We start from the raw sequence: 27,435 nt of genomic DNA, 5'->3' as shown, positions 1-27,435 counted from the left end.
TCGACCTGACTTGGTGGCCAACTATAAGCGTTACCTGGTAGGCAACCACCCATATAATCAGATTGTGAATCAGACTACGAATGCCGTGAATGTAATTACACACTCACTGCACTTGCTTACGGTAATCGAACCTCGGACGTCAGCGCTAGAGGGGCTTAGCAGCGGTGAAGTATTGCTTTTAAATTTTAATTAAGAACAAAAGAAAACCTCAGAGGTTCGATTCCGGTAAGGGAGTGAAGTGAGTGGCTGGTTACCTACCAGGTAACGCTTATGGTTGGACAGCAAGTGACGTAACATCAGCCACGGTGCCTTCAGTTGTGAGAAGCAGATCATAGAATGATTGAAAATAGTTTTGCATTTACCTTTTTAGTAAAAGGCGAGCTTTTAAGCCTGAGAAATCACCCCGTAAATTCACACGTTTAATTGCAAATGTGTTAATATGTATGGTTACATAGTATTAAAAGACAGTGAACAACGTCATTTACCTTTGTTCCCGCGTTTGATAAAAGGCGAGCTTTTAAGCCTGAGAAATCACCCCGTAAATGCACACGTTTAATTGCACATGTGTTAATATGTATGGTTACACAGTATTAAAAGACACTCAAAAATTAACGTCATTTACCATCAGCCACGGTGCCTTCAGTTGTGAGAAGCAGATCATAGAATGATTGAAAATAGTTTTGCATTTACCTTTTTAGTAAAAGGCGAGCTTTTAAGCCTGAGAAATCACCCCGTAAATGCACACGTTTAATTGCACATGTGTTAATATGTATGGTTACACAGTATTAAAAGACAGTGAACAACGTCATTTACCTTTGTTCCCGCGTTTGATAAAAGGGGAGCTTTTAAGCCTGAGAAATCACCCTGTAAATGCACACGTTTAATTGCACATGTGTTAATATGTATGCTTACACAGTATTAAAAGACACTCAAAAATTAACGTCATTTACCTTCGTTCCCGCGTTTGACTCGTGCTGTAAATCTCTTCCTTGTTTTTAGTTCACGTGATTACGTAGGAGGCGTGATGATGCGATACGTGACTCCGCCTCCTCCATTAGAGTATGTGACTCCGCCTCCTCCATTAGAGTATATGGACAAAAAACATGTTCCAGTTATGACCATTACGCGTAGAATTTCGAAATGAAACCTGCCTAACTTTTGTAAGTAAGCTGTAAGGAATGAGCCTGCCAAATTTCAGCCTTCCACCTACACGGGAAGTTCGAGAATTAGTGATGAGTCAGTCAGTCAGTCAGTCAGTCAGTGAGTCAGTGAGGGCTTTGCCTTTTATTAATATGTATAGATACTCTCCAAAGTCCTAGCTAGAAGGATGGAGAAAGCGCTGCTTTTGGTAATATCACAAGATCAAACTGGATTATTAAAGGCCGACACTTAGCTTCCAATCTTCAAAGCCTGTTTAATGTAATATATTTACCTGCAAAGTCAAACACCCCAGAGATATTATTATTGGATGCAGAAAAAGCATTTGATATGATTGAATGGAACTACCTTTTCACTACATTAGAGACATTTGGGTTTTGCCCAAACATTTGTGCATGGATCAAACTACTGTACACCAATCCTGAAGCTTCAGTTTGTATTAACAACATTTGTTCAGACTACTTTAAACTAGAACATGGTACCAGACAAAGATGCCCCTTGTCACCACTGCTATTTGCAATCGCCACTGAACCACTGGCAGTTCACTGTGGAAATGCTTATCAGAGAAGGACTTGAACAGAAAATTTCTCTATATGCAGCTGATATGGTACTGTATATATCAAACCCACAAAATACTGTGCCTGCAGTCTCAACAGCACTTACAGAATTTCAAAAGATCTCTGGTCTCAGAATTAATTTGAATAAAAGTGTGCTCTTTCCAGTGAATTCTCAAGCATACAATATTAGATTGGACACTTTCCCTTTTATTATTGCAGATAAGTTTAAATACCTAGGGGTAAATATCACAAGTAAACATAAAGCTCTTTATCAACAAAATTTCGCCGTCTGTATAGAAAAAATTAAGCAAGACTTGCATAGATGGTCAACCCTTCATCTCACTCTAGCCGGAAGAATTAACGTGGCTAAGATGAATATCCTTCCTAAGCTTCTCTTTTTATTTCAAAACATTCCACTATACATCAATAAATAATTTTTAAGCAATTAGATTCAACCATAACCTCTTTTATTTGGACCTTAAAACATCCACATATCCAAAGAGTGACCCTACAAAGACCTAAGGCAGAAGGTGGCATGGCTCTACCTAACTTTCAGTTTTATTACTGGGCAGCAAACATACAATCTATAAAAACCTGGACACAAATAGATTAACATACACAGGCTTGGTCCGCAATAGAAATAAAATCCTGCAGTACTTCTTTATATTCCCTGCTTTGTGCCCCAATAAATGCAAGTTATCGCCAATACACTAATAACCCAATTGTGCTTCACTCACTCAGAATATGGAGCCAATGCAGAAAGCATTTTAAGATGGAGAATCTTTTATCTGTGGCACCTCTGCATGAGAACCACGTTTTTCAGCCCTCGCAAACATACTGTATGCAGTTTTTAATATCTGGAAAACATTTGGGACTAAATTGCTTTGAGATCTTTATATATACAACATCTTTGCATCCTATGAACAATTACAATCCAAATTTAACTTTCCAGCAATACATTTCTTTTACTATCTTCAAATTAGAAACTTTGTTAAACAGAACCTGCCAGATTTTACTCATCTCGTACCTTCCTCAATGCTGGAAAAAATATTGCTCAGTTTCGAGGACTCAGACAGCATTTCTGCAATATAAAAAATTATTTTACAGTCCCTTCCTTTCAAAGATCCAAGAGGACAATGGGAAAATGATCTCTCACTCAACATACCAGAAAAGGAGTGGAAGGGAGCAATGCAGAGAATTCACTTGAGCTCCACATGCACAAAGCATACAATTATTCAACTCAAAATTATATATTGAGCATATCTGTCTTGCTTAAAACTGTCCAAAATGTTTCCAGGGCAAGATCCAACCTGCAAACGCTGCAACCAAGTTCCAGCCTCACTGGGTCACATGTTTTGGACCTGCACCAAATTAACATCATTTTGGACAAAAATTTTTAAATGCCTTTCAGACAGCCTTGGTGTCACAATCCCTCCTAACCTATTAGCAGCTGTGTTTGGTGTACTCCCAGATGGGCTTAAAGTGGAGAAGGACAAACAAACTGTGATTGCCTTCACTACACTATTGGCACGCAGACTTATTTGCTAAACTGGAAGAATCCTAACTCTCCTCTTTTAAGTCAGTGGGCAACTGATGTTGTATACTATTTGAAATTGGAAAAAATCAAATTTTCAGTTAGAGGATCTACACAGAACTTTTTCAAAACCTGGCAAGATCTAATCAATAATATTTTAGAATAAGCTCTTAAAGCACTGAGGAAGTACAGTAGATTCTCTTCCCATTTCTTTTTCTTCTCCATTTATCTTTATCTGCCTATTGAACTCCTCAATTTATTTATTTTTACTAGCTTTAAGTTTTACTCCATTGGCTATGCTCTCTCTCAGGGGTGGGGGTTGATTTGTTTTCAATCCTATTTTTTGTAAAAATGAATCTATTTGTATGGAATGATGACAATAAAATCAATAAAATTAAAAAAAAATTAAAAACTTACAAAATACATCCATATGATCTGCACCTTGGGATTGCACATATATCGAAACACAGCATGTCCATGTCATTTTAAGAAGGAACAAAGTGAAACGCAAAACACAAAAAAAACACTTTAAAAAGAGACCAACTGTGAACTTCACTTTGCAGCTTGTCTTCCTCCTCGGTGACCTTTCAATACAATACAATACAATTTATTTTTTGTATAGCCCAAAATCACACAAGAAGTACCACAATGGGCTTTAACAGGTAAAAAAAAATGGAAGAAACCTTGGGAAAGACAGTTCAAAGAGATACCCCTTTCCAGGTAGGCTGGGTGTGCAGTGGGTGTAAAGGAGCTAAATATAATACAATACAATACACAGAAAAGAACAAAAGTGGGCTCCAGGACTTTCAGCCCCATTAGGGCTATGGATTCACAATGGAAAATACCAAGCACTGTTATTGATATTATTGAGTTTTGGTGCCCAGATGTGAATAACTCTCTCTGTTCTGTACAGGGCTACACATTAATTACTAAAAAAGTCACATTTACGATAGCTTATATTTTTTCACGATACAGAAGCTTACTTCATCATTTTGCAAAGATATTCCCTGCTGACACTGGATTAATAATGTTATGTGTTTGTATCAGTAAGGCAGAATATTGTAACAATCCGTGAGGGTGCGAGAGACGGAGGAATGGAACTAGTCATTGTTATGCTGGCTGCTGGTGAGGTTGCCCTAAAAACGACTTTTTGGTTTCATGGCGGCCGTTTTCACCACACCACCCAGATGTTCGGCAGCGACATGTACTTTTTAAGGGTTTTTTACTGACATATAGACACTGGTACCCTTTAACCCCATTGTAAAAGAACAGGCAAGGTATGTTTAAAATGTATAAAAAAGTTTCACTTTAGAACACTTTTTTTGTGGCATATTAATATATATAATTATTCTGAAGAAATAACACCAACTTCAAAAATACCAAACTTATCCTTTAAACAATTCATTGAGACTAATGTCTGTCTCAAAATAGAAAGTTTCAAATTGGAGTTAATAATAATAGGAATACACTGCATTTGAACATTTACAGGCACATATTTTATAAAATTAAATGTAGTTTTTGACAACAGGATTGCTTAATGTCTTGTGATAGGTTATTTCCTTATTCAGATCTAAAACTTGTGATAGGTTATTTCCTTATTCAGATCTAAAAATTCAATAACCATCTTCAGTTTTACATTTTCAGGCATTGATTTAAAACAGACTGCTGAACGGTCTACAGTTATTTGTATACTCATCCTTCAATTGTTTGCTTACCTAATATAGTTTGTGGGCTTTGTTCAGCACCTACCCTGACTGCATCAGGTGTGAAGCAGAAAGCTACACCCAACACAATGCTGGTTCATTGCAGGGAGGCACAATTACACACATATCAAAAGTGGCATCTGATTTTTCCAAGCAATCTATCTAAATATTCTTGAACTATAGAAGAATTCTAGATTGCCTAGAGGAAACCCATAATAACTCAAAAAGATTATGGAAAGTTCAGATAGGCATCACTCCAGTGAAGAACAACACAGCTACTCTCTAATTTGCTACTCTGAAAATTTTATGACATGTACAGAACAGACTCTTTAAAAGGTCTGCTCTAAATATTCTTGCATAATCTTGTGGGAAATATACACTGACATAACGGCCACAAAAAATATATACGTACTATTATGAAAAAGTAAACATAAAACAAAAAGTATTACTAACCGAGAATGGTAAACCGGATGGCATGGACACAGGTACACGGCGATGGGACCATGAGACGTACTGCGCAGGCGCGTACAGCTCAACTAATGGAAATAGCAAATAAAAGAGCCGCCATATTGTGAGTGGCACTACTGCGGAGTGAGGTTAGGAATAATGTGCTGCTTGGGATTGTACAAACCGCTGAACGCTTTACACCAAATTCAAACACAATACAGCTCAACGATACACACACGAGCCCACCTGGATAAGATCAATGAACGCAAGCGCCTACAACAAGTGTCAGAAACTGCGGAAGCAAAGCAGGCACGGGTTAAGACACTACGGGGTCCGCAAAGGTCCATAAAGATAGTACGGAATATATAAGAGCACACCGATCACAAAAAAATCAATCGTGTAAAAGCACATAGTACATACAAATCATGTGCTCTCAGCGCATAGAAAGCGTATAAGGACAATACGGAGAATAGAGACCCAAAGGCATTGAAGAGAAAAAAAGGCAGATAAGAGATTATGAAAACAGTGGAATGCGAAAGGCTCAAACAAACGATGGCGCGATACACATGCAGACAAAGGTACAGAATATGGAAGCAGTAAAATTCAAAAGTATTGTAGCGTCCCACCCAGGTTGAGGGCTTTTTGGTTTTAAGTGACTGTTAGGTCCGATTGAGGGAAGGCGGAGTACAGCACGGAGGACTGATAGCTGGGATGTTGATTTCATGCGGTAATAGGGGGGGACGTTGGAGAGGGTGCTAGAAAGTTGTGTTTGGGGTTAGGAAGTCAGCGATTGTTCAGGTAAAACTTTTGTGACACTTTGTTATGTCAGTCACTACAGTATCAAAGAAAAGATAGAAACGATTGCATTACCGCAAACAAAAGGTGATTAATCATCAGAACCAGGTGTAATTGAAAAATACCAGGCCAAATTGAGGTCTAAAAAAAAAGAGTAGACAACAAAGTCTTTTCGCATTCGCATCATTCAATGGACAAAACGTGGATTTACACAATAATGGACCATATGCTATGAGAATCTGTGGTCCCACAACAGTTAAAGGAACGACAAGTTAAATTTCAAAGAGTACACAATTCTGTCGGGTGTATATTGATGATCTCGGAGAAGTGATGCAAATTTTAACAGGCAAAAAGAAAGGTGATGTATATATTCCGCAAGTAACATTACACACCAAAGGAGATCGTGATATGCCATTCGTAGTAAAATGTTTACAGTTTACCGTGAGAATAGCTTTTGCTATGACAATCAATAAATCACATGGACAAACAGAAAAACTCGAATTATTTATTACAGAAACAGAAACAAAATTCACTCACGGGCAGTTATACGTTGCGTTGTCACAATGTGTCTCCAGAAAATATTGTTTTTAATGAGGCTTTAAAGTAAAAGTGAAGATAATGAAATTGAAACAATTCCAACACACAAATCATGTGCTCTCAGCGCATAGAAAGCGTATAAGCACAATACGGAGAATAGACACCCATTGGAGAGAAAAAAAGGCAGATAAGAGATTATGAAAGCAGTGCAATACAAAAGGCTCAAACGAACGATGGCGCGATACACATGCAGACAAAGGTACACAATATGAAAGCAGTAAAATTAGAAAGTATTGTAGCGTCCCACCCAGGTTGACGGCTTTTTGGTTTTATGTGCGTCCACTATTAATGAACATTCCTTAGGATTAATGAATATCATTTGCTATCATTGTCATTCACTTAACTTCCCTGAAGAAACAACTGGCAGTACAACTAATGAGTTTACACGTTGTTGTCAAAGGGGTCAGGTTAGACTACCTCCTTTAGATGAATATCCTTAATATCTACGGATGTTTCTAACTAACAATGTACCCGAAAGTAAAAATATTATGGACTGCATTAGATCCTACAATAGTTCATTTGCTTTTACATCTACCGGGTTAAATATCAGGCCACCAGCTGGCAATGGCCCATACTGCTTTCACGTATGTAGACAAATATTACATCGGATTGGAACAGTGCACCCTGACCCAAATCACGAACGCAAATATGCACAGATCTACGTGTTAGATCCAGATAACGCACTCTATCAACGATTTTACTACAAATGTTGTGTATAAAGAAGTATTCCAATAGATCCTTCTAATGTGCCATGCTATGGGTTCTTTACTTCCTTTGTTCGTCATCTACACCTTTACAATTCGATATATCTCAGACATTCATCAATGTATTTCAGGTTACCCAATCCCGGGGGTAGGCGAGCGAAGCGAGTAGGGGGCGGAGCCCCCTTGTATTCATCTATTGTCCTATGCACTAATTCCAAGCAGGATTCTCCTGTATGCAGAATGAGGATATGTATCCACAATGTATTTAGTAATATTAACAACACACCAATTAAAAACTAAACAATTAATGATTTAATATGTTTTAATCACATATGTAGTTCATCTATCATCTCATGATAGAAGCAAGAAAATATTCCAATTCAAGCATCTTTGAAGATTGCAAATAAATGGTACTTTAATGGAACAGACCACAGAATTTGACTGTCATGAGGTGTTCTATAACTGCTCGACAACACAAGTCCACATAATACTATGTACACTCTTTAAAAAAATGATAGCACCTATGTTTTAATATGTTACAACATCTAGCAAGAAATTCCAGATTTGCTCCATCAGATTTGCTCTGTCATTTCCAATTTGGTCTGTCAATTCTTTGGTCACTTCAAAGATGCAACTTGAAATCTTTTTAAAAGAAAACAGAAGTCTCCAGCCTAAAATCGTGTTTGTTTTGTAAAGTATTCAAAAATATATGAGATAATGAATTGAGTGTGCTGAAAATAATATTGTTATGCTTAGAAATACTGTATTTTTGAGTTCTGTGCTTGTTGTTTTTTAAATATTTTAATGTTAATTTTAAAAGCTGACCACAGCATTTAACATGCAGGATGATGATTTTGAATGGTCCTTCCATTAGTGTATTTAACCCTCTTATCAATTTCAGTGCTGCAATTAACAGGTACATATCCTGACATTACTGGGTGAAAGGTATATAATGATAATTTTGTTTTCACTCAATAAAGCTACTCTGTAGTAAATTACAAACAACAACAATACTCCTCATCACCATCTTCATTATGCACAGCACAGTGGTTCAGTGAGTAGCTTTGTCACCACCTGGATCCATGTCCTGGTTTCAAATCTTGCACCCAGTAGTTAGCTGGGTCAGAAAGGGGTCAGAAAAATACCAATTTAAAATTAGCTCCCGTGACTATTCCCATAAAAATTCAGATAGCCTATACCTACTGCTAGATGTAGGTCTGGTGTTTTTGTTTTGCAGGGAGAAAAATGTGGCACATAGTCCGTTATGGCTCATGTTAAAGCAGTTATGTGAGGCCGACACACCCTTAGGACAAAGGATGGTGGGCATATTAGTGTTGGTCTAATGATGAGAATTGTTTTGGTTAGCACTGCTTGGAAAGAAATAGTAACAGTATATCTGAAGAATAACGTTGTGGTCCCTGTTTTCGAAAAAAGGGGAACAGAGACTTTTTTCTGGTTATTGAGGGATAGCACTCCTCAGATACCTGTAAGAAAAACTTACCCAAGGTTTAAATGGAAATTCAACTCTAACAGCTAGACCACAAATAAACAAGGAGTAAGGCAAATTGCATTCTGGTGACAAAACAATGAACTTTTTGATTATTTTTTGAAGTTATTTTAGGTTTTAATTATTTTACAGCCTATTTTTTTTATTAAGGTTAAAATCACATTACATTAAGTAAAACACTATTAATTTAAAATTCAATCTTCATAACATTCTGGAAAATTAACATGTTATAAATTGTAATCAGCTATTTAACAACTGACCTCTACCCAATTGAGAAAGCTATGTAAACAAAAAAAACATTATGAGATTAGTATATGAAAGTATATGAAAGCATTTGTGGTACAGAATTTAGATAAAGAAAAGAGTTATGCGAATTCCATTCAGGCCATGGAATTTGCAACAGGAATTAGAGATTCTTGGGAACAAAATATTGATAGTACATTAGAAATTGGATATCTCGATTGATAAATGCATTGAAATTCCTACAAAATGTAATTTTTAAAGTTTTACAAATTCCTCAGCCTCAACCAGGCAGTCTATTATACGTTAAAAATAAGGACATGTCTAGGAGAATGTGAATGGATGGCAGCCCTGTCTCCTGTAAAAGAATGCCAACTTTCCAAAGTCTTATGGGATTCTGTTCACAAGTATGGATAAAGGAGGTTGAAGGATTAACCAGTAAATAAGTGTTGTGACTGTGGTACTGTGGGCATCATGCCAGATTGTAGTGGTGAAATCAGAGGTGAATCCTTGGATAAAACGTAGGACTTAACCATCAGTCTACATACCCATTCTACAGTGTCACACATGCAGTAAATGTACCCAAAATGTGGTTACTCTGCAAGGTTGTGGGGCAGCTGATCAATATTCAAGGGTTACAATGAAGATACACTGCTGCATCAGACTACGAGGCGCCAGTTGGGATAGGCAAAATGAGCTAACACTATTGGACTCCCATAAAATAATGGCAATTAACCAGTGATTCAGTTTAACATGTATATGCTGTATGTATCTTATTCTCCTAAACTTACTCTACACTATTTAAAATTAAACTAATAAAGGGCATAGGATGATTAGACTATTTTCTACTGTCAGTGTACCAAATATCTCACATTTCAAGTCTGCCAACTGTATTTCACAGTCATAGGCATGGATATGGGTTGCTACGGCTGCTGTAGCATTTTCGATACCACGCCTACATATTTGAATGTCTGGAAGACACCAGTAGTCCACCGCCCCCATACCCATCTACACACCATTAGCAAGGAGAGAAAAAAAAACGAGCGCAGCATCCTCAGCCGAAATCATTTTCTCGCACTACTGTTTGTTTGAAGCGCTGTCTTTCTTTCTTACACTTACTGACAAGCTGCATTTAATCCAACAGAACATCCATCGTGGTAAGAATGTTGGTTGTTTCGAAATCTTCACTTCTAGATGCAATGTTAATAACATTCACCGTGTCCTCTCTGCCGACCGACCAAAGAAAACAAGGCGAAAGTGGTTCACAAGCGCGACAGAAGAGTGTCGTTTGCTTTTGGAACATACCATTGATTCTTGGGAGACTAGTTTAAAAATCCTTTTGCATGTTACTGCAGAGTTCCCCAGAAAGCATTGTATATGATCTATAATTTTTTACATTTATTTTAAAAAACCTTTACTAAATGTATTGTTTATCTGTTACTTTAGATACCTTTGCCAGTACTCCCCCCAGAGAAGTAGCGCGGTTGGTATAATCCTTAGCGCTCGAGCCGGAGAAGAGGGTTGCCACATCATTGCTGGCTGGGTTTGTTCGTCACAATTTCACAATGGCTCGTCGTTTTCTTCAATGTCGTTTGCAATGAGCTTGGAAGTTGGGCGCCAATTGTAAATGGGACAGGACGCTCTACACTTTAGGTAGGGTGGCGGAAGCGTTAGAGAAAGATGCGGATTTTGGAACAGGCGGTTGGACGCCTTGCTGCTGCGGATGACATTGATAACCTGAGGGTAAGCGCTGAAAAGGAAGATTCCTTGGCGCTGAGCCCATGTTTACGGTGCTGTCGGAAACAGAAAGGAATGCGAATATAATCCAACTTTCAAGGGTTATTTTCAGCAGTTAGAGGCAAGGCTCTAAAATGAGTCCCAGCACCTATTCGCCTCTCTCATCAGCACCGATTGCATAAGGATTTTACATCACTGCAGAGAAGACTTCCTGGTTCAGGAGACAAGATAGATAGCCATAACTGAGCAAAAGCAAGAATCTTTAAGGGCCCATTTTTCATTAACGCCTGCTTCAAGGGCTATTCGTGGATTGGATTTTGCACATTTTATCAGTGGTTTTTGCAGCCCGCTGCTTGAATTGGACCTATTAGGTACGATTAGGGAAATAAGTATCTACTGGCCTGTGTACAGAAAGAGGACGACTCCTGATGTCGTTAATGCTGCCTTCATCCATCTATAAACAGTACTTACATATTTTTTGCTTTTAATTTTCTGAATCGGAGGCAAATGAAACATTTTTATCTTTTAACATATCATACAGCTATTTGAATGATGAACATGTTTACTTGTGTCAAGTATGTCTGGATTTAACTGTTTTATTTTAATATAGTAAATGTGTTCTTGTTGCCCAGAGGTTGATTTTTAATTTGCTGGACAGGTGAGCACAGCTGGCTGGCTCAGTGTTGGAGAACAGGATGAAGGAACTATGCCGGATTTGTGCCCGTGAGCTAAGTGGCAATCAGCGAAAGTGGATCTTTCACACAACCACTAAGCTTAATTTGCAGGTCCTGCTGTCCCATGTGTTGGGTCGGGAACTGGTCCGCGATGGTAAAGGGGAATTTGCCTGCAGTAAGTGTGCCTTTATGCTTGACCGCATCTACCGCTTTGACACTGTTATTGCTCGCATTGAGGCACTCTCTATCGAACGTCTGCAGAAGCTGCTTTTAGAGAAGGATCGTCTTAGGCAGTGCATCTTAACTCTGTACCGCAAAAACAACACAGATGAATCCGCCCTTGAAAACAAACCAATGGATTGCACTGTTGACATATCTGGTCTGCCTGACGTTAAATACAGTGCATTACTCCAAGAAGACTTTGCCTATTCCAGTTATGAGTCTTGGGCAGAACATGAAGAACAAACTCTGGAGCTACAGCACCACTGCCATGTTTCAGAGGTCTCAATGCACAAGTCAAGAAAGTGCTGTGGCTGTTCAGCTCTGAGAGTAGCAGACTCGGACTATGAAGCTGTGTGTAAAGTACCTCGCAAGTTGGCCAGGAGTATTTCTTGTGGACCTTCAACAAGGTATTCTGCTAGTGTGTTGGGGAGCATATGCACTGAAGAATCCACTGCAATGACACCTGTTCTGGAGGTTTTCCCAGCAGAATCAAATGATGATGGTACTACTGTAGGACTTGATGTAGTTCAGAAAATGAGTCCAGCTTCCTCTGAAGAATCTTTAGACACTACAGTTGAAATTGAGCAAACTGTAGGGAAAGAAGAAGAAATAATCAAGGAAGACCAAAAATCAGAGTCCTGGAATGATGATCATCTAATTCAGCTCAGTTTAAATGGGCATTTGAGCAAGTTGGATTTTGCACTTACCTTAGTAAAGACTGTTGAGTACAGGCCTATAAAGAGTCCTCAAGGCAGCAAGTTGCCAATTATGGTAAAACCTCGCTCAGTTGGTGTTAGTAGCAAGCGTGTGTTATATGATGTCTCAGCAAGACTTCCTTCCAGTACAGAGTTCCCTTTCAGGTTTCAGGAGCTGGTGCCTATGCAGGTTCAGCAAATGGATCTTTCAGAACTTGATGAACTGTGGGAGGATGTGTGTGTGGAGTATATGCCTTTTCAATTTAAGGTAGAGTACAAAACTCTAGCCACCTGTTATAGTATTTCCACATTGTTGAAGTGCCAAGTATCCAAACATGTAGTTAAGATGAGTGTCAAGTCAAAGTTAGTTGACCTTTTGTCCAGAGAATCTACTGAACATTGTTATACCTGGGAATTACCGCAACAAATTACTTTAAGAATAACGAAAAAGAGTAGACTATTTTTATGATATTTGGAAACGATGTAAAAGCGTTGTTTAGCCTGTACTTAAATTAGCTCTTTACAAATTGTGTGTGTACAGTTTTTGTTGTAGTGGCCAATACAATTTTACACAAAGAGATAAAAAATAAGTTATATATTTTTAAATCATAAACATTTTGTGATTTCTGGATTTACGTCCTGAGAATAGTTCAAAATATTCAAGAGTCTAGAAACTGTAAATTACTGTTTAGAAGCAATCCATCAAAGAGTTTTTTAACCTCAGAGTAAGACAACAGAAAAAATAGCATAGTTTGTATGTGTCTTGAAAGAGCTTGGGATATTAAGAAAACGTTTAAGGAAAGAAACTTAGATAGCAGCACACTGACAAAGAAACAAACACAAATGGTTTTACATGTAAACCTACCAATTACAGTGACATTTTACATACAGTACAATGCATGTTACAAAATTGTGAATGCGTTTGATATGAAGTAAAATTGAAAAATATGTGTGTTTAATTTCACACATCTAATAGTGTTACAGGTCATGTCTCATCTTATTTAAGCCATTTCTCACATTATTTAGGTAATTCATTTCTTCAGCCACAGCAGTCATTCTATTTTTGGGCTGCATAATCCTTTTACATTGTCATGGCAACAGTTGCCTTGGTGAAATATTTTGACTTGACATAATTATGTCACTTTTTTCCTTTTCACTGCATCTCATTCAGGAGGTTAAAAGTCATTCATGGCACAGTTATATTTTGTAGAGATAATGAAATGTGATACATCAGTGGGATTAAATGGATTTTAATTTAGTTTGCTTTGGCCTTTGTTAAAATGAATTCTTCAAAAAAAACAAGTTGGTACAAAAAGAAATGATCACTTAAAGAATTAATAGTTTAAATAACATGTTTATTTTATTTTCTATATGCAAGATGGCACATTTGTACATTCACTTGAAAATTCCATTTAGAAAGATCATATTTTCAGGTTGGGTCCAAAAATAGAGAAGACCATTTTATGGACAATAAGACAATCAAAAACTGATATAGAAGTATTAACAAAAAAATAATAAAATAGCCATCCGTTTTCCATGTAAGCATAAATATTGTTACTAAGATCCTGTATTTGTATAGAAGGTAAGAAAATACTGTAGGTTCTTAAGTAGTTTTTTTGAAGAAATATTGCAATTCTTATTCTTTTGTTAAAGTTGTATATAATGCAGCACTGGGTACTTAAAAGGTAACATGAAAGGTAATGAATCTATCTAGCCATCTCCTCATTTTTCTTACATGCTTATCATATAACATTACCTTTGAATGCATGTTCATTTAAAGGGCTGGCAAAACTTGTAGACTTTCATGTTATCCCAGCTCAATAGACCAAGATTATAAGTGCAACAGGGATAAACGAAGTAGTATGTTTTTCCATTTAGTTCAGCTTTTCTGAATGGCCATTTTACACTGGCCTAGTGCAGAGTTGACATAATAATGTCAAATTCAACCTCACACCAGCTTTCAGAATAGCAGTTTTTAAAATTTTGTGTTGGTGTTTTTTTCTGGAATGTCACATGTTAGTAAAAATCTGACATTTACATTTTAGTATAAGTGGAAGTGAAAGTGTCTTGGGGAGAGTGAGACGTGAACACAAGACAATCAGCAGGTTATCAAGTTTTATGACTGAATTTGCTGCTATTCTGAATGCTCATTACCTTGCATACCCTGATTTCCCTATGTTCCAACAGCTTTATTACCAATGTCTGAAATGAATTTGCAGATCCTATGTGCTTTGAATGATAAAGCATAATTCTTAGCATTGTTTAAGGCTGGATATGCTTTTGGCAAAATGCAGTATTCCTATTTCCTCAGTGACTAGAATATTTGTTTCTGTATTGTATCCAAGGTTACAGGGCTTAGCTAATGTGTCAGGGTCAGAAATCTGCTATTCTCCCCTCAGCAACAGAAAGGGGTAGATACAGCAGCCATATATCTTCATAAAAATAGTGTGTTCTGGTTAGATAATAGAGTTAGTGTGAGAAGTTTGTCAGTGAAATTGGATTAATTCAGTAGTTGCTTTTCTTAAAGGTGAAATCTAGCATTGGTGGGTTTTATCATTTAAGAAATGTTTGTTTGACAAGAAATAAGTGAACCAAATGTTAAGTAATAACTGGATTTTATATTTTTGATACACATTTTCTTTAAAGTGCATTACATTTTAAAATCTTTTTTCATCTAAGAAAGGGACAGAATATATTATTTGTAATATACAATTTTTAATATACTTTATGCTAATCATTGGAAACTGTATAATAAATGCTTTCCAGGCTCCTTTTCCTCCACCAGATTTGAGATGCCTACCTGTCATTTTAGAATAGCGTATGGCAAGGGACTACTGGCTTAGTGCAGTTAGGCACCGTCATATTTCTGTTTTAGGCCTTCTGATTCCAGATTATATGTATACAGCTAAAGAATGCAATCATCTGTATAGATCATTCTTTATTTCAGATTTTGGGCTGCAGATATTTTTTTAGCTGCAGGTTGTGAACAGACGACTGTTTTAACATTTACAGAGTGGTGAATATCCACCTATCTTCCTTTTAAACTGCTTTTACTACTTCAGAGTTGGGAGAGACACTCGGAGCAAAGCAGGAAACAACCCTGGACCAGTAACCAGTCCACAATTGGACTCATTCACGCACACACACTTACATCAGGTCAAGTCAGAGCTACCAATTAATGTAAGACGTTCACTTAAGCCTTTATATATGGAAGGAAAACTGGAGTTCCTAGAAGTAGCCATCTCACAGGCTGGGATTAGAAAGAACTCAGTACCATAAAGGTATATGGAAACCTGTCATAATAAATCTATAATTGATCCCTCAGGAGATTATAAAAGTTGCCATTTCAGTAAAAGGATACATTTTTAAATATGTCATATCTAATTCACTGCTGCACTGTACTGCCCAAATAGTGAATATAAGAAAATAGATAGATGGATAGATGGTTTCTCTGATTCTACCTGAAGTTAAGGCAATACGTTTTTTTTATTTAGCTCTACAGGTTTCTTTATACAAGTTTTATACATAACAAGCTCCAGATTGGTTTTACATTTTAAATGGTGCACTGTAAATCTAGAGTCATATGACAGAATATGGGAATGCTTTGATTATCTATAGGATAAAGATATAATGTGTTTAGCATAAAAATGTAGTGGTTAGCTCCAGAGTACTGAGTTGTAATCTCAGGCCTAATTATTGTGTAAATTTTGCACATTTTTGTCATGTTTACATTTCAGACCTGTATGATTTAGGTTTAATGGCCAATTGTAACTCATTGTGAGTGGATATGTGTATATGTGTACATCAGTCACTCACTCATATGGTGGACAGATAGCACAGTTTAGGGCTTGGACTGTCCTGTGGTCAGTGCTGCTGATGTAGATACAAAGTTCTTTCAGCATTGATCCAAATAAACAGGTCAGAAAACAAACACATGGATCGATCCTCAGTAAATCTATAATTATCCATTTTCAAACCCCACTTAACAGTTACTGTTTCAGTGTTGTCGGTAGTCTTAAGACTATCATGGTGGCAGCAGGTTAAAGAAAGACATCAGTCCAGGACAGGATCCCATTCTGTCTCATGCACATTTAACACATAATTCTTTTTAAAGGAAATAAGTAACCTAGCACACAAATCTTTGTGATTAGGGAGGAAAACTGGAGTACCCAGAGAAAAAAAAAATACATGGTACCACACAAACTGTGACCAGGATGGGACTAAAATCTAGGCTATTGAAGTGATAACTGCTGTGTCTTCATTACATCTGATACATATATTCAGGAGCCTCTGATGCCGTCCTTCCTGATGGCAAACAACCCAATTACTCTGTCTAAACCTTATCCCTAAATTATTTGCACTAATAGACACTTAGGAGACATGTCACTTATGATATTTTTAAAAGTTCTGTTGGTTTGCACACTAGGATAACATATTATAAAACTCCTTCATTTGTGAGGTGCAGTGGACTGTTACTGTGTTTAAGCAGAGCTGCATTTTCTTCCTCTTTATTGCTCATTATCACAAACGAATGCTGCTTTTTTCATTATCCCACCAAACAATAATTCCATCCATACTGTATAGAGTGTTGCCAAGTGTAAGAAATAAACAAGGTTAGAAAATAGGTTAACAATATTATCATTTTTCATTTGTCAGATACACACAATCAGGTCAGAAGTTCATCACTTAGCACTCTCATATATACACATTCAAGTTAAGAGTCTCTAGCTCTTATGTGGGATGGTGAAGTCAACCAGAGTGTCTAGAGAAAACCCACTGGAAATAGAGAACACTGAAGAAAATTGACACAGTAGATATTCCACTTTAGCTCAAGAATGATACTCAGATCCCAGTAGCTCTGATGCTGTAGTACTGCTCGTTGTACAGTTATGCTGCCCACAATATCACTGAACAAATCAAAATAGTATAACAAAGCAGTATCAATGTAATCCAGAAAGCACAAAGGCAGAGTTCTGAATATTGTGAATCTGCATTGATGTAAGTTGATTTCAGAAGAATCCGGTATATTCTGCCAACAAACCTAAATATGAAAGCAAGGGAAACCATTCAACTTTTTTTTTTTGCATTTATGACATGCATTGTGCTTTATTTACTCTTTGTAAATCGAATGTATGGTACTGCTAAAATAGTATTTTCACTTTTAATTCCATTTTTGAAACATTTTACTTCTGAGTGAGGTTGAGGTCTTTGAGGTCACTGTTTAGGAACTAAACCTGTTGTAATCCCTCAGCAGGGTATTCAAGTTGATATGTGAATAAAAATATAAATTGTGGAATATTCCATATCAAATGTACTGTTTTGTTGATGCTTATTTTAAGTTTATGGCTTAAAAAAACTCTAATATTAGAGTGAATTTTTTTTCAGAGCTTGACAGTGCAAGTTGTGATATTACAAATTTCACAAAGCGATTTACTTAGGTAGTAGACTACACAATAAAATATTACTGAGTAAGTCCTTAGTAAAATACTATATTGTACAGGCGAATTAATGTACCAGGTACAGTTTAGAATATCCTTAGACATTCTCTCCTCATAAATATAAAGCTAAAACAAATATGTAATAGGGGTGTGTTTTTTTATATATTTTAATAGCCCTTTGGTTTGTCTCATACTGATGCATTATTTTGACACGTATTATTTTCTTTGTTGTCTTGGCTGCAGAATCTCATTGAGGAACAGCAGAGCCAGCTTAATCAATATGAATGTGCAGCTGGCCAATGTGTCAGTGAACTACAAAAAGCCCAGCTTCAGGTGCAGTCCTTACAAAAGAAAATTCAGGAGACGGAGGCTGCTAATACGGTAATTCTACATGGTGCAGCTGCATATATGTCACAGAACAATAATTACCATACTAACATAAAGCACCTTTCTTTAGTCTTTAACCTTTTTTTTTTCTTGAGGTAACAATATTATTTTCATTCCATGAACCACACAAATAAGGTTTAATATTTTTAGTGGCTTAGTTATTTAAAATGTATATATGTGAGTAGCTTGTTTAGAATATTTGATTTTATGCTTTTCTGTGCTTTGTTATAGTCATTACAAGAAAAACTCAGTGAAATGGAATCTGAGCTGAGAGCAATCAGGCAGGCAACTCAGAATCAAGAGAGGACTATTGAGGCTGTTACCGGCAAGAGCACAGAGGTGGGACTACACTACAAAAAGCTTATCTTGCTATATACAGTGTTCCTTTTTTATTATTGTTATTATTATCTATTTGTTATATTATATAATATCTATTTCATAAGATAATATTTTCAGATCCATTTTATTAATTTCTGGGTCATGGGGGGCTGAAGCCTATCCCAGCATCTGTGGATTTAAGGGATAACCATGGATGAGGCACCAGTTCATCACAGGGCCCACTAATCCAAAAATTCCAAGTCACTTTCGCAAGGAAGCAATTTAAGAGTTATTAACTAATATAACTCACACTCACTGTGTTTAAGATGTGGCGGGAAAATCAGAGTAGCTAGAGAATAACCCATGTAGACACCAGGGAACGTTTAAAATTTTCATGGACAGCAACAGGGCACTAGATTGGAACCCATGGTTTCTGAACCATGATGCAGAAGTTTTGACAACTATGCCACCATGCCATCATCTATGTGTTTGATTTTTACATTTTGTAAAAGCTGCCCAAGTCTCTGTTACCATGCCATCATCTATGTGTTTGATTTTTACATTTTATAAAAGCTGCCCAAGTCTCTGTTTTAACTACATGACTGAGCAGTCAATCATTCTGGTTATTCACAGAAACCTGTTTTTTAAAATGCCATATAAACCCTTATTCTATTTAGAGAAACCAGGTTGTTGGTCTCCAAGAAACCTGGTTAGCAGACGTAGATTTCTCTGTGAGTGTGTCAGCTCAGCCAGACAATTTTGACAGATCATGCAGCCTGACTAGTCCTGACTCGTGACTTTGAACGGTTGAACAATGAAGCAAAAAGAATGAGATTTTTCTGACAGGCCTATACTGTAAGCAATGTGCTCCCTTACAGTTTGTGCTTATGAGACTACTCGCATAGTAGTATTGGAGTTCCACTGCTGAACCATACAAATTCATTAGGTCACACAGCTTGCAGCATTTGTTTTTGTCTCTCTTTCTCTCCCCATTTTCTCATTGCAGCTGTCCAATCAAATGGAGAATAATTCATGTTAAGATACTTTAGTGAATATATTCATGGGGGAGGTTTGTCTTTTTTTATGTGTTGTGATAATTGTTTTGACCAAATAATTAATGTAAAAAATGGTTTAAAGTATGCTTCTTCAGCACAACGAAACTTTGAAGGATTTCTGTTTACAGCATGATGCTGAACAGCTGATTTTACCCTAGTCTAAAAGCAGGAAAAATGATTTAAGAGAACAAGCCACCATTGCATATTATTTAGCTTTTATTTTAACTGCTTAGTAGGATTAAGTTCAGCATGTGAACAAACCAGTGCTTAAGTTGGATAGAATTTTACCTTTCTGGTAATTCCAATTTTAGATGAGTGGACTTTCATGAACTTGTTGTACAAGAGGAACTAAATACAGAGACACCTAAGTCATTATTAAATTCACATGTATGTTAAGTTGTCATCATAATCCAGACTACATTTGGGAGGTTTAGTAAACAGTATTAAGGAATTGTTGATTGTATTAAATACTATGTGTTTAACTTACTGTACTTGTTTTTAAGTATTCAAGTGTCAATATTATCAAAAACGTTCATTGCCTGTGAGTATAAAAAGTATGAAAGAGAAAAAAAAAATATGTCACTGTTTTTTGTAAAACCTATTAAGAAACCATGAAAAACATTTTTTGGAATTAGTGTTTAATGTATTGTAAGTATAATGGTGGGAAATTTTAGGTAATTTAAAAAAAATTGCCCTTTGGACAAAAAGTTTAGATTATTAAAATTTCAAACAGCTGTTTTGAGTATCAGTATATACATTGGTAATTTGTAAGATGAATCCTTACTCAGAGAAAAGTATCTTTACCATCACAGTTTATTTACAATGATTAACACTTTCTTCACTTTCTAGGTTTCTGGAGAAATTCTTGACACTGCACAACTGCAGACTCAATGTATTGCTCTACAGAACTCCCTCTTCTCCTATCAGCTGCAACTACAGAACACTCAGCAGGCTTTTAGGAAAAGCGAACACCAAATTGAAGAACTTACAGGTGTGCAGAATTGCCTCCGTAAAGATTTACAGGATGCCATGCAGGAGAGAGATACTGCTGCCAAATATAATCAGGTAGGTATATAAATGCATTGAATTGTTTAACTGTTAAGCATACATGGGGCTGATTTTCACATTTAATGAATTAAAATTTTATATAGAATCTTTAAAATAGTCATTATCACTTATTGCAATAAGGGATAACAAGATTATACAAATTTAACAGTACAATACAGCATTAACAAGAAATATCTAAACAGCATAAAAACAAATGCATTCAAAGAGGCACAGTGAGGATTTTTATGTTTACATTTAAACAGCAAGTATCCAAAAGAGCTATACAAGTCCAGGTGACCAATGATGTACAATTACAGAGCATTGATTACAACTTTCAATAAATAATCCATAAAACACCACATGAAGGTGGCGGTTAAAAAAATCCAATTAATAAATATCCATTAAATACAAGGTTAAAACCACAAGGCATAAAACCGTTCTAAAAAACTAAATCCCCGGTGCATCCCTTCTGAAAACTGACGGCTCCTCTGCTTACTCCAGATGGGATTCTGTAGCCAGAGAAGATATACTTCTGACAGGCAAGGCCAAATTTTCATCACAGGCTTGGGTCACTTCTGTCACCCTGCTTCCGCCACGCTTTGCCTCACTTCTTTGTCTTCCACTGCCACTCCTTGGCCTTATGCAGGAGCTCCCCTATGAGCATCGTGTCACTCCAACTACCACCAAAAAAAAAAATGCTGAGTTGGAGTGGCCCTCTTCTGCCCCTTTGTGTGTCGGATCTATGCTCCTCCTAGGAGCTCCCCTTCCATCCTCTCCTTTGCACCCTGGCGTCTCCCGATCCTGCTCCATTTATTTGCGCTCTTTCTCTCCAATTTAACCTCCATCTTTCTTATTCTGTTCTTCTAATCTGTCCTCTGAGGTGTGAATGAGTTATCTGATTGATCCACCCACATTTACCCGTGAGTGTACGATCAGCCAAGCACTGCAATCAACCCCAGAACAGCGCCATCATGCGCACACCTGCAAGTGTTCTGAGCCTGAACACTCTCGGGATGCAATTATTAATTTAAAACCTATACAGTGTCGCAGACCTCTAATCACACATTTGTTCAGCCAAAAACAGACGTTTTGGTACAGGTGTGTGGACTTTGAATATCCATTGTTTACTTTGGTTAGCTGTCGATTTAAAATATATTAGATCAAGATAAGACAACAATTGTGTAGGTTTTACTTTGAAAATGAGATGAAATCAATTAAAGTGTCTCAATGCACTACAAACCTAAAAGACCTCTTTTACAAGGAAGATATACACGCATATTTTTGTAAGCTGATCTTACATTTATTATTTGTCAGCATGATTGAGATCAAACTGAACATGTAAATCCTCCATCAGATCATGGTTTTACATAGTATATTGCATATAATGAGGAAGTACTTCATGATGCTCTGCCTCATCAATGCAGTATTTTAACGTTTTTTATTTTAAATGATGCTATGAGACCTATCTATGCACAATAAGGTACTCCTATATATTTTTGTTATTGTACACTGTATGTTGTGCATGTGTAGCACTGTAGATATAATGTTTGTAACACTTAATGAATGGTTGCTTTGAGTTCATTGTTTGGTGGTACAGTGAACTTGTCGTCAGAGAAAAGTGAGAAAAATAAATGCATAGTACTGACACACTTATTCTTAGTATTTTACATTTTATTAAAAATTGCAGTACTCTGGAATTAATATTTGGCACATCTTTCAAACTAGCAAGAATCCAGAATTTCTGTTTTAATAATCTTAATGTTTTTCATTTCATAAAAAATACATATCTGTTGCTGTTGATTTTTTTTGTTTCTGCTTTAATATTTTGCTTTTATATACTTTATTAATCTCCAAGGGTAAATTTCCTTATATGCATACATCATAAAACTATCTGCTGCAATTTAAATTTTTATGTGCAGTTGTTTCCTTCTGGGTTTTGTTGCTGAACAGTTGGCAAGATTTTTTGCTGGCTTTGCAGATTTTTTTAAATTAATTTTTAATGAGTTTATTTTGATTTAGTTTGTTTGCAGTATTTCATAATTTCTCTGTATGATCTAATAAAGTCAGTATACACATTTGTTGTTCTGTATGTTGATGGGTGCATGAAAAAAAGTCTTAACAGCACATTAATTTGAACCCAGAAAATACATTCGCCTTCTTCTGATTTTAGGGAACTTGTTAATGCCATTTTAGAAAGGAAAAATGAAATTAAATGTGAAATGTAGTTGTGGCTGTTCCAGGTACAAGTCATCATTCAAAGTGTGTTTGTTACTTTCTGTAGGTTTTTTTCCATATGATAATAAATTTAACCTGTTTTTCTTTCTTTTTGAGAAATACATTGAGGTAGGTCTACTTTAAAATTTTTTATTGCTTATATGAATAAGTCACTGAAGATTACACTTTTCAAATGTGCAACAACTGAAAAAATCGGAAATACTTTGTTACCAAAAAAAAGTTTTATTTCTTTACGACACTGTACTGCTAAACTGAATGTAACATGAATGGGTAAGAACTGGGCAAACACACACTGACAATCAATCACCACTGGCAAATTTAGAATTAACAACTAGCCTAACCTTCACGTCTTTTAAAATGTAGTGAGAGACCACAGTACTCACAGAACACAGTTTCATTTAGAAAGGATGTTAATTGTTTTGAATTTAAGTTACTTAAACTTGTCATGTTCTTTAACTTGAACTTGAAAATTGTTTAAAGATATAGTGCTATAGATAACTATTTACAGTATGCATTCTTACTGTGGGTTTTCAGGAGCTTGCTTCCCAGTTGCAGCATATTCGAGATGAGCTTCAGATGAAGGAGCAACAGATTAAAGATGCAGAATGTACAATGCAAGCAGAGGTTCAATTCCGGGATGCCAAAATTCAACGTCTAAATCACGCCCTCTGTGACAAGGATCATCTTGTGCAGGTTATTAAACAAAATGTCCATCCTAGTAGCACTTTTTTTTTTTAAATGCCAAGGATTACAACTAGGCAACATGAATAGAAATTGTTTGCAGTAGATGAAAGACAACCATTTAAGCACATTAATAAATGTTTTCTTTTCGGCAAAACCTTTTGCTCCTTATATTCTTTCATACTTTTATTAATAAACTATAAAGTATATTGATAATTGTAAAACATTTCAAAAATTTATATGGATTTTATAATAAGATAACGCATTTTATTTCTATCTTTACCTAGCAATATATGGAATATTTGGAACAGCTTTCTCCACCAGAACAGAGCAGTGGCCGCCGGGATACCTTGCTTGATAAACTGAGGGCTCGCATCAAGGAAAGGGACAAAGCTCTAGAGGTACCATAGCAACCATTGTCATTCCTCTTATTTATTTCATTTTTTGCTTTGATTTATCATGTGGAATAAAAAAAAATCGTAGCAGCCAAAAATTGTGTAAAATTTTAGAAATTCAATACTAGGTAAAAAAAAGAGCATGATTAGAAGTTAGATTAATTTTGGGTTTATACTTTAAATTTACAAGGAAAATATCAAACTTGAATTGATGGTCAGTCTATTGACGGGCTTGTGCACAACTCCCCCAATCCAAAAAAAAGCCAGAAGTCAACGTTTATATATTCAATTTTGTTAGGAAGCAGTCCAAAAACAAATGTGCACAATGAAAATTGCAGTGTTACATATTTTAAAAATCTGGGCCACATGCAGGTATGTTGCTTATTTCTAGAATTTCATTAGTGCTATCAGATTAACTTTAAATTACACTTTATTAAAGATTTATGAATTTAATAAATTATAGTTATCAGGAAACAAATAATGTTCTAACATCTCCTTCTTTGGGTTTGCTTTACAAATGTTATTAGTAAAATAAAGGTATACCAGTAAAGATATTCTGAAAATTTTGCTGTATCATTTACTTCAACATTTTCAAAGCTCTATCTACACTGTCAAAACAAAGATAGATTGATGCACCAATAAACATGACTTTTTTATATAATTTTATATCTTGTAGTGTTACAGTCAAGTTAAATAATCACAGTTTCCAAAAAAATATATAACTAAAAATGGCTATAGCTGATTGGAAGAAACTTCATAGGACAAGCCTTGGTTTCATGGAAAAACTGCAAAATGAATGCAGTTTTTGAATAAGCAGACAATATATCTCAAGTACAGTTTGCCTGAAAGTATGTTAAAAAAGGCCAAGAGTAAAAGATTCGATTAACTGATAAATGGTCTAAATGCTGTTGGACATATTAAACAGTTATGTTGCTAAGAACAACTTCACTATTCTAAACAGTTATTTTTTATGTATTTTTCTGTCAGGGTTTATAAAACTTTGACTTGTCTACATAAAATGTTTTAATGCCATATTTAGTTATAATCATCAGACTTACGTAAAAATCACAAAGATAATATTTTTGAGTAGCCCAGTCAAAAAACCTGGACCTCGGCCCATTTGATATTATCCTAATAGGAGTTGAAATGTATTCTTTGTCAGTGTTGTTGGTTCAGCTTTCGAGACTTTAAACAATTTTGGAGTGAAGAATGAGAATAGTATCCAGATATGTAAACCTGGTAGTGACATATCATTTAAGAAACATGGGTGTAATTTCTACCAAAGGTTCCTCTGCTGAGCATTTTCTCTAGGATGCTAAACAGAAAATGTTATGTTTTTGTTTGATAAAGTTAGAAGGATCTGTCACTTTTTTACTTTGTCCATATTTCATTTTATGTGTATTTAGTTACATAAATATAAATTCCATTGTTTAATAATTTGCATTTAACGCAAACCAAAATATGGAAGATAAACTGTAGGTGTATTGCATCTAGCATATAATTTGGTATATTTACACTTTATCCTGTATTCCTGTTGTAAATATGGCTACATCAGATTTTTTTTCCTTTTGACATTTATAAAATTTTTGTGCTGTTCAAAGGTAAGAAAATCCCAGTAAATTGTATAAGGACTTCATATTTTTAAATAAAATGGAAAAAAAATCAAAGGAAGAAGAAATATATATATATAGTTATTGTAGAACATAAACACAGTATAGGTTTACTTATCTTGGTTGTAATAAGAACAGTAGAATATTATTAAATAATATTGTGAACACTTGAGACGTTCAAATGAAAATAATTACTTCGTCTGCTGATAGTCTAGAGTCACTTTTCTGTGATTTCTTTGTTTACAGAAATCAATTGATGAAAAATATCGTGCCCTAGAAGAGAAAGAAAGTGAAGTTCACCAGTTACAACTGGCTTTACGTGAGAAGGAGCGTGACCAGGAGAGATTACGTTGCATTCTGTCTAACAATGAAGAGACCATTACTGTAGGTTTTTCTGTGTAAAAAGTCAGAAAAATGGTTGCCATGCAAGAATATATATGTAGTTTATCTAAAAAAATATTTTAAATAGTAGACATATGTTATTAGTTTGCCAGCTTTATACTAAAAGAATGATTACTGATCGTTTAAGAGGAATAGCTATAGTACTACAAGTTTAGTTTTTACCATCTGTTATTAATTACATTTTTCCAATATTTATTAGAGTCTGGACTCACTGATGAAGATAAAAGACGTAGAACTAGAACAAGCTTCCCTGACCTGTAGTAATCTCCAGTGGCTCAAACAAGAAACTGAGGATAAAAAACAGAGGTGTTTGAAAGATAAGGATGTGATCATTTTCCAACTAGAGATGTCACTAAAGAGCAGAACCAAAGAAGTGGAGGTAGATATGATCATACTGACTGCTTTAACTAGGAGCCACTTATGTATAGCAAATGCTTAGATATTTTTTTTATTTTTAATAATACTATTAAGGAGTTGACATCAGTTCTGCTTAACAAAATATCTGATGGAGCTGAAGAGGTAAAACATAATCTTCATGTGCGTCTTGAGCTAAAGGAGCGTATGATGGAAGAATTACTGATAGACAGAAACCAGCACATGGCAGAACATGAACGTGACATAACTAATCTCCTGAAGTCCATAGAAGCCAGAGATCAGCAAACAAAGGTATGCATGCCAGTCTCAGAGGCAACAGTTTTAAGCTTCTGGCTTTAAGTTCTTGTACTGAACCTTTCGTTCATGGTATTTACATTTTTCTTCAGAATTCAGCAGAACAGTTAAAGAAGTTAATTGCTGAAAAAAATGCAGAGATACAGGAGCTACGCAAACGGCTGAATCAGAGTCACCGTGAAATATGTCATCTGTCCAGATACAAGCAGCAATCAGGCCAGAGTTCAGAAAGTGAAATTGATAGATTGAAACACCAATTGCAGGAAAAAGAGTCTTTCATTTTGGTAAGAGTGCAAAAAAATCTGATTTGTGATCTGTTCTACCCAAGATGCTAGATCTGTAAAGTAGTAGCAATGCTCACCGCTACCCTACTGTACCATAACCAAATTAGAAAATTTTCTTTTTGAACTGTTAGCACTATTATTTACTGACTAGCTAGATGCTTAAAAATGTATTAACTCACCTACATAAAAACTTCTTGTTTCAGTGTAATGCCCATTCATATAATAATAATTCTTTACATTTATATACAGTACAAACATTCACAAGCCCATACGAAAGTGCTCTAGCTGTCAAAGTGGTATACATTTTAGGAATATATAGTGGTTGCTGAACATACTTATGTTTC

The 27,435-nt window shown here is 35.8% G+C and overlaps 1 protein-coding gene across 6 annotated transcripts in view; it reads left to right on the top strand.

Annotated features, from left to right (window-relative positions):
- Positions 1 to 27,435, top strand: part of pde4dip (phosphodiesterase 4D interacting protein) — a 264,076-nt gene that overhangs the window by 171,510 nt on the left and 65,131 nt on the right. For 2 of the 6 annotated variants that reach the window (XM_028811353.2, XM_028811350.2), the window contains exons 1-10: positions 10,763 to 12,838; positions 18,252 to 18,389; positions 18,627 to 18,734; positions 20,618 to 20,833; positions 23,585 to 23,743; positions 24,019 to 24,132; positions 25,983 to 26,120; positions 26,338 to 26,517; positions 26,610 to 26,804; positions 26,900 to 27,091. In XM_028811353.2, coding sequence (XP_028667186.2) covers positions 11,675 to 12,838; positions 18,252 to 18,389; positions 18,627 to 18,734; positions 20,618 to 20,833; positions 23,585 to 23,743; positions 24,019 to 24,132; positions 25,983 to 26,120; positions 26,338 to 26,517; positions 26,610 to 26,804; positions 26,900 to 27,091 — 2,604 coding nt within the window. In that variant the 5' untranslated portion in view covers positions 10,763 to 11,674. Of the gene's footprint in view, positions 1 to 10,759; positions 12,839 to 18,251; positions 18,390 to 18,626; positions 18,735 to 20,617; positions 20,834 to 23,584; positions 23,744 to 24,018; positions 24,133 to 25,982; positions 26,121 to 26,337; positions 26,518 to 26,609; positions 26,805 to 26,899; positions 27,092 to 27,435 lie in introns of those variants that run through there. The other 4 variants (XM_051933237.1, XM_051933238.1, XM_051933236.1 and 1 more) reach the window with 3 other exon arrangements.

This window comes from Erpetoichthys calabaricus, chromosome 10, assembly GCF_900747795.2.
Source record: "Erpetoichthys calabaricus chromosome 10, fErpCal1.3, whole genome shotgun sequence".
Taxonomy (NCBI): domain Eukaryota; kingdom Metazoa; phylum Chordata; class Cladistia; order Polypteriformes; family Polypteridae; genus Erpetoichthys; species Erpetoichthys calabaricus.
The sequence above is the reverse complement of the archived record's forward strand: the minus strand, read 5'-3'. Positions and strand labels throughout refer to the sequence as shown.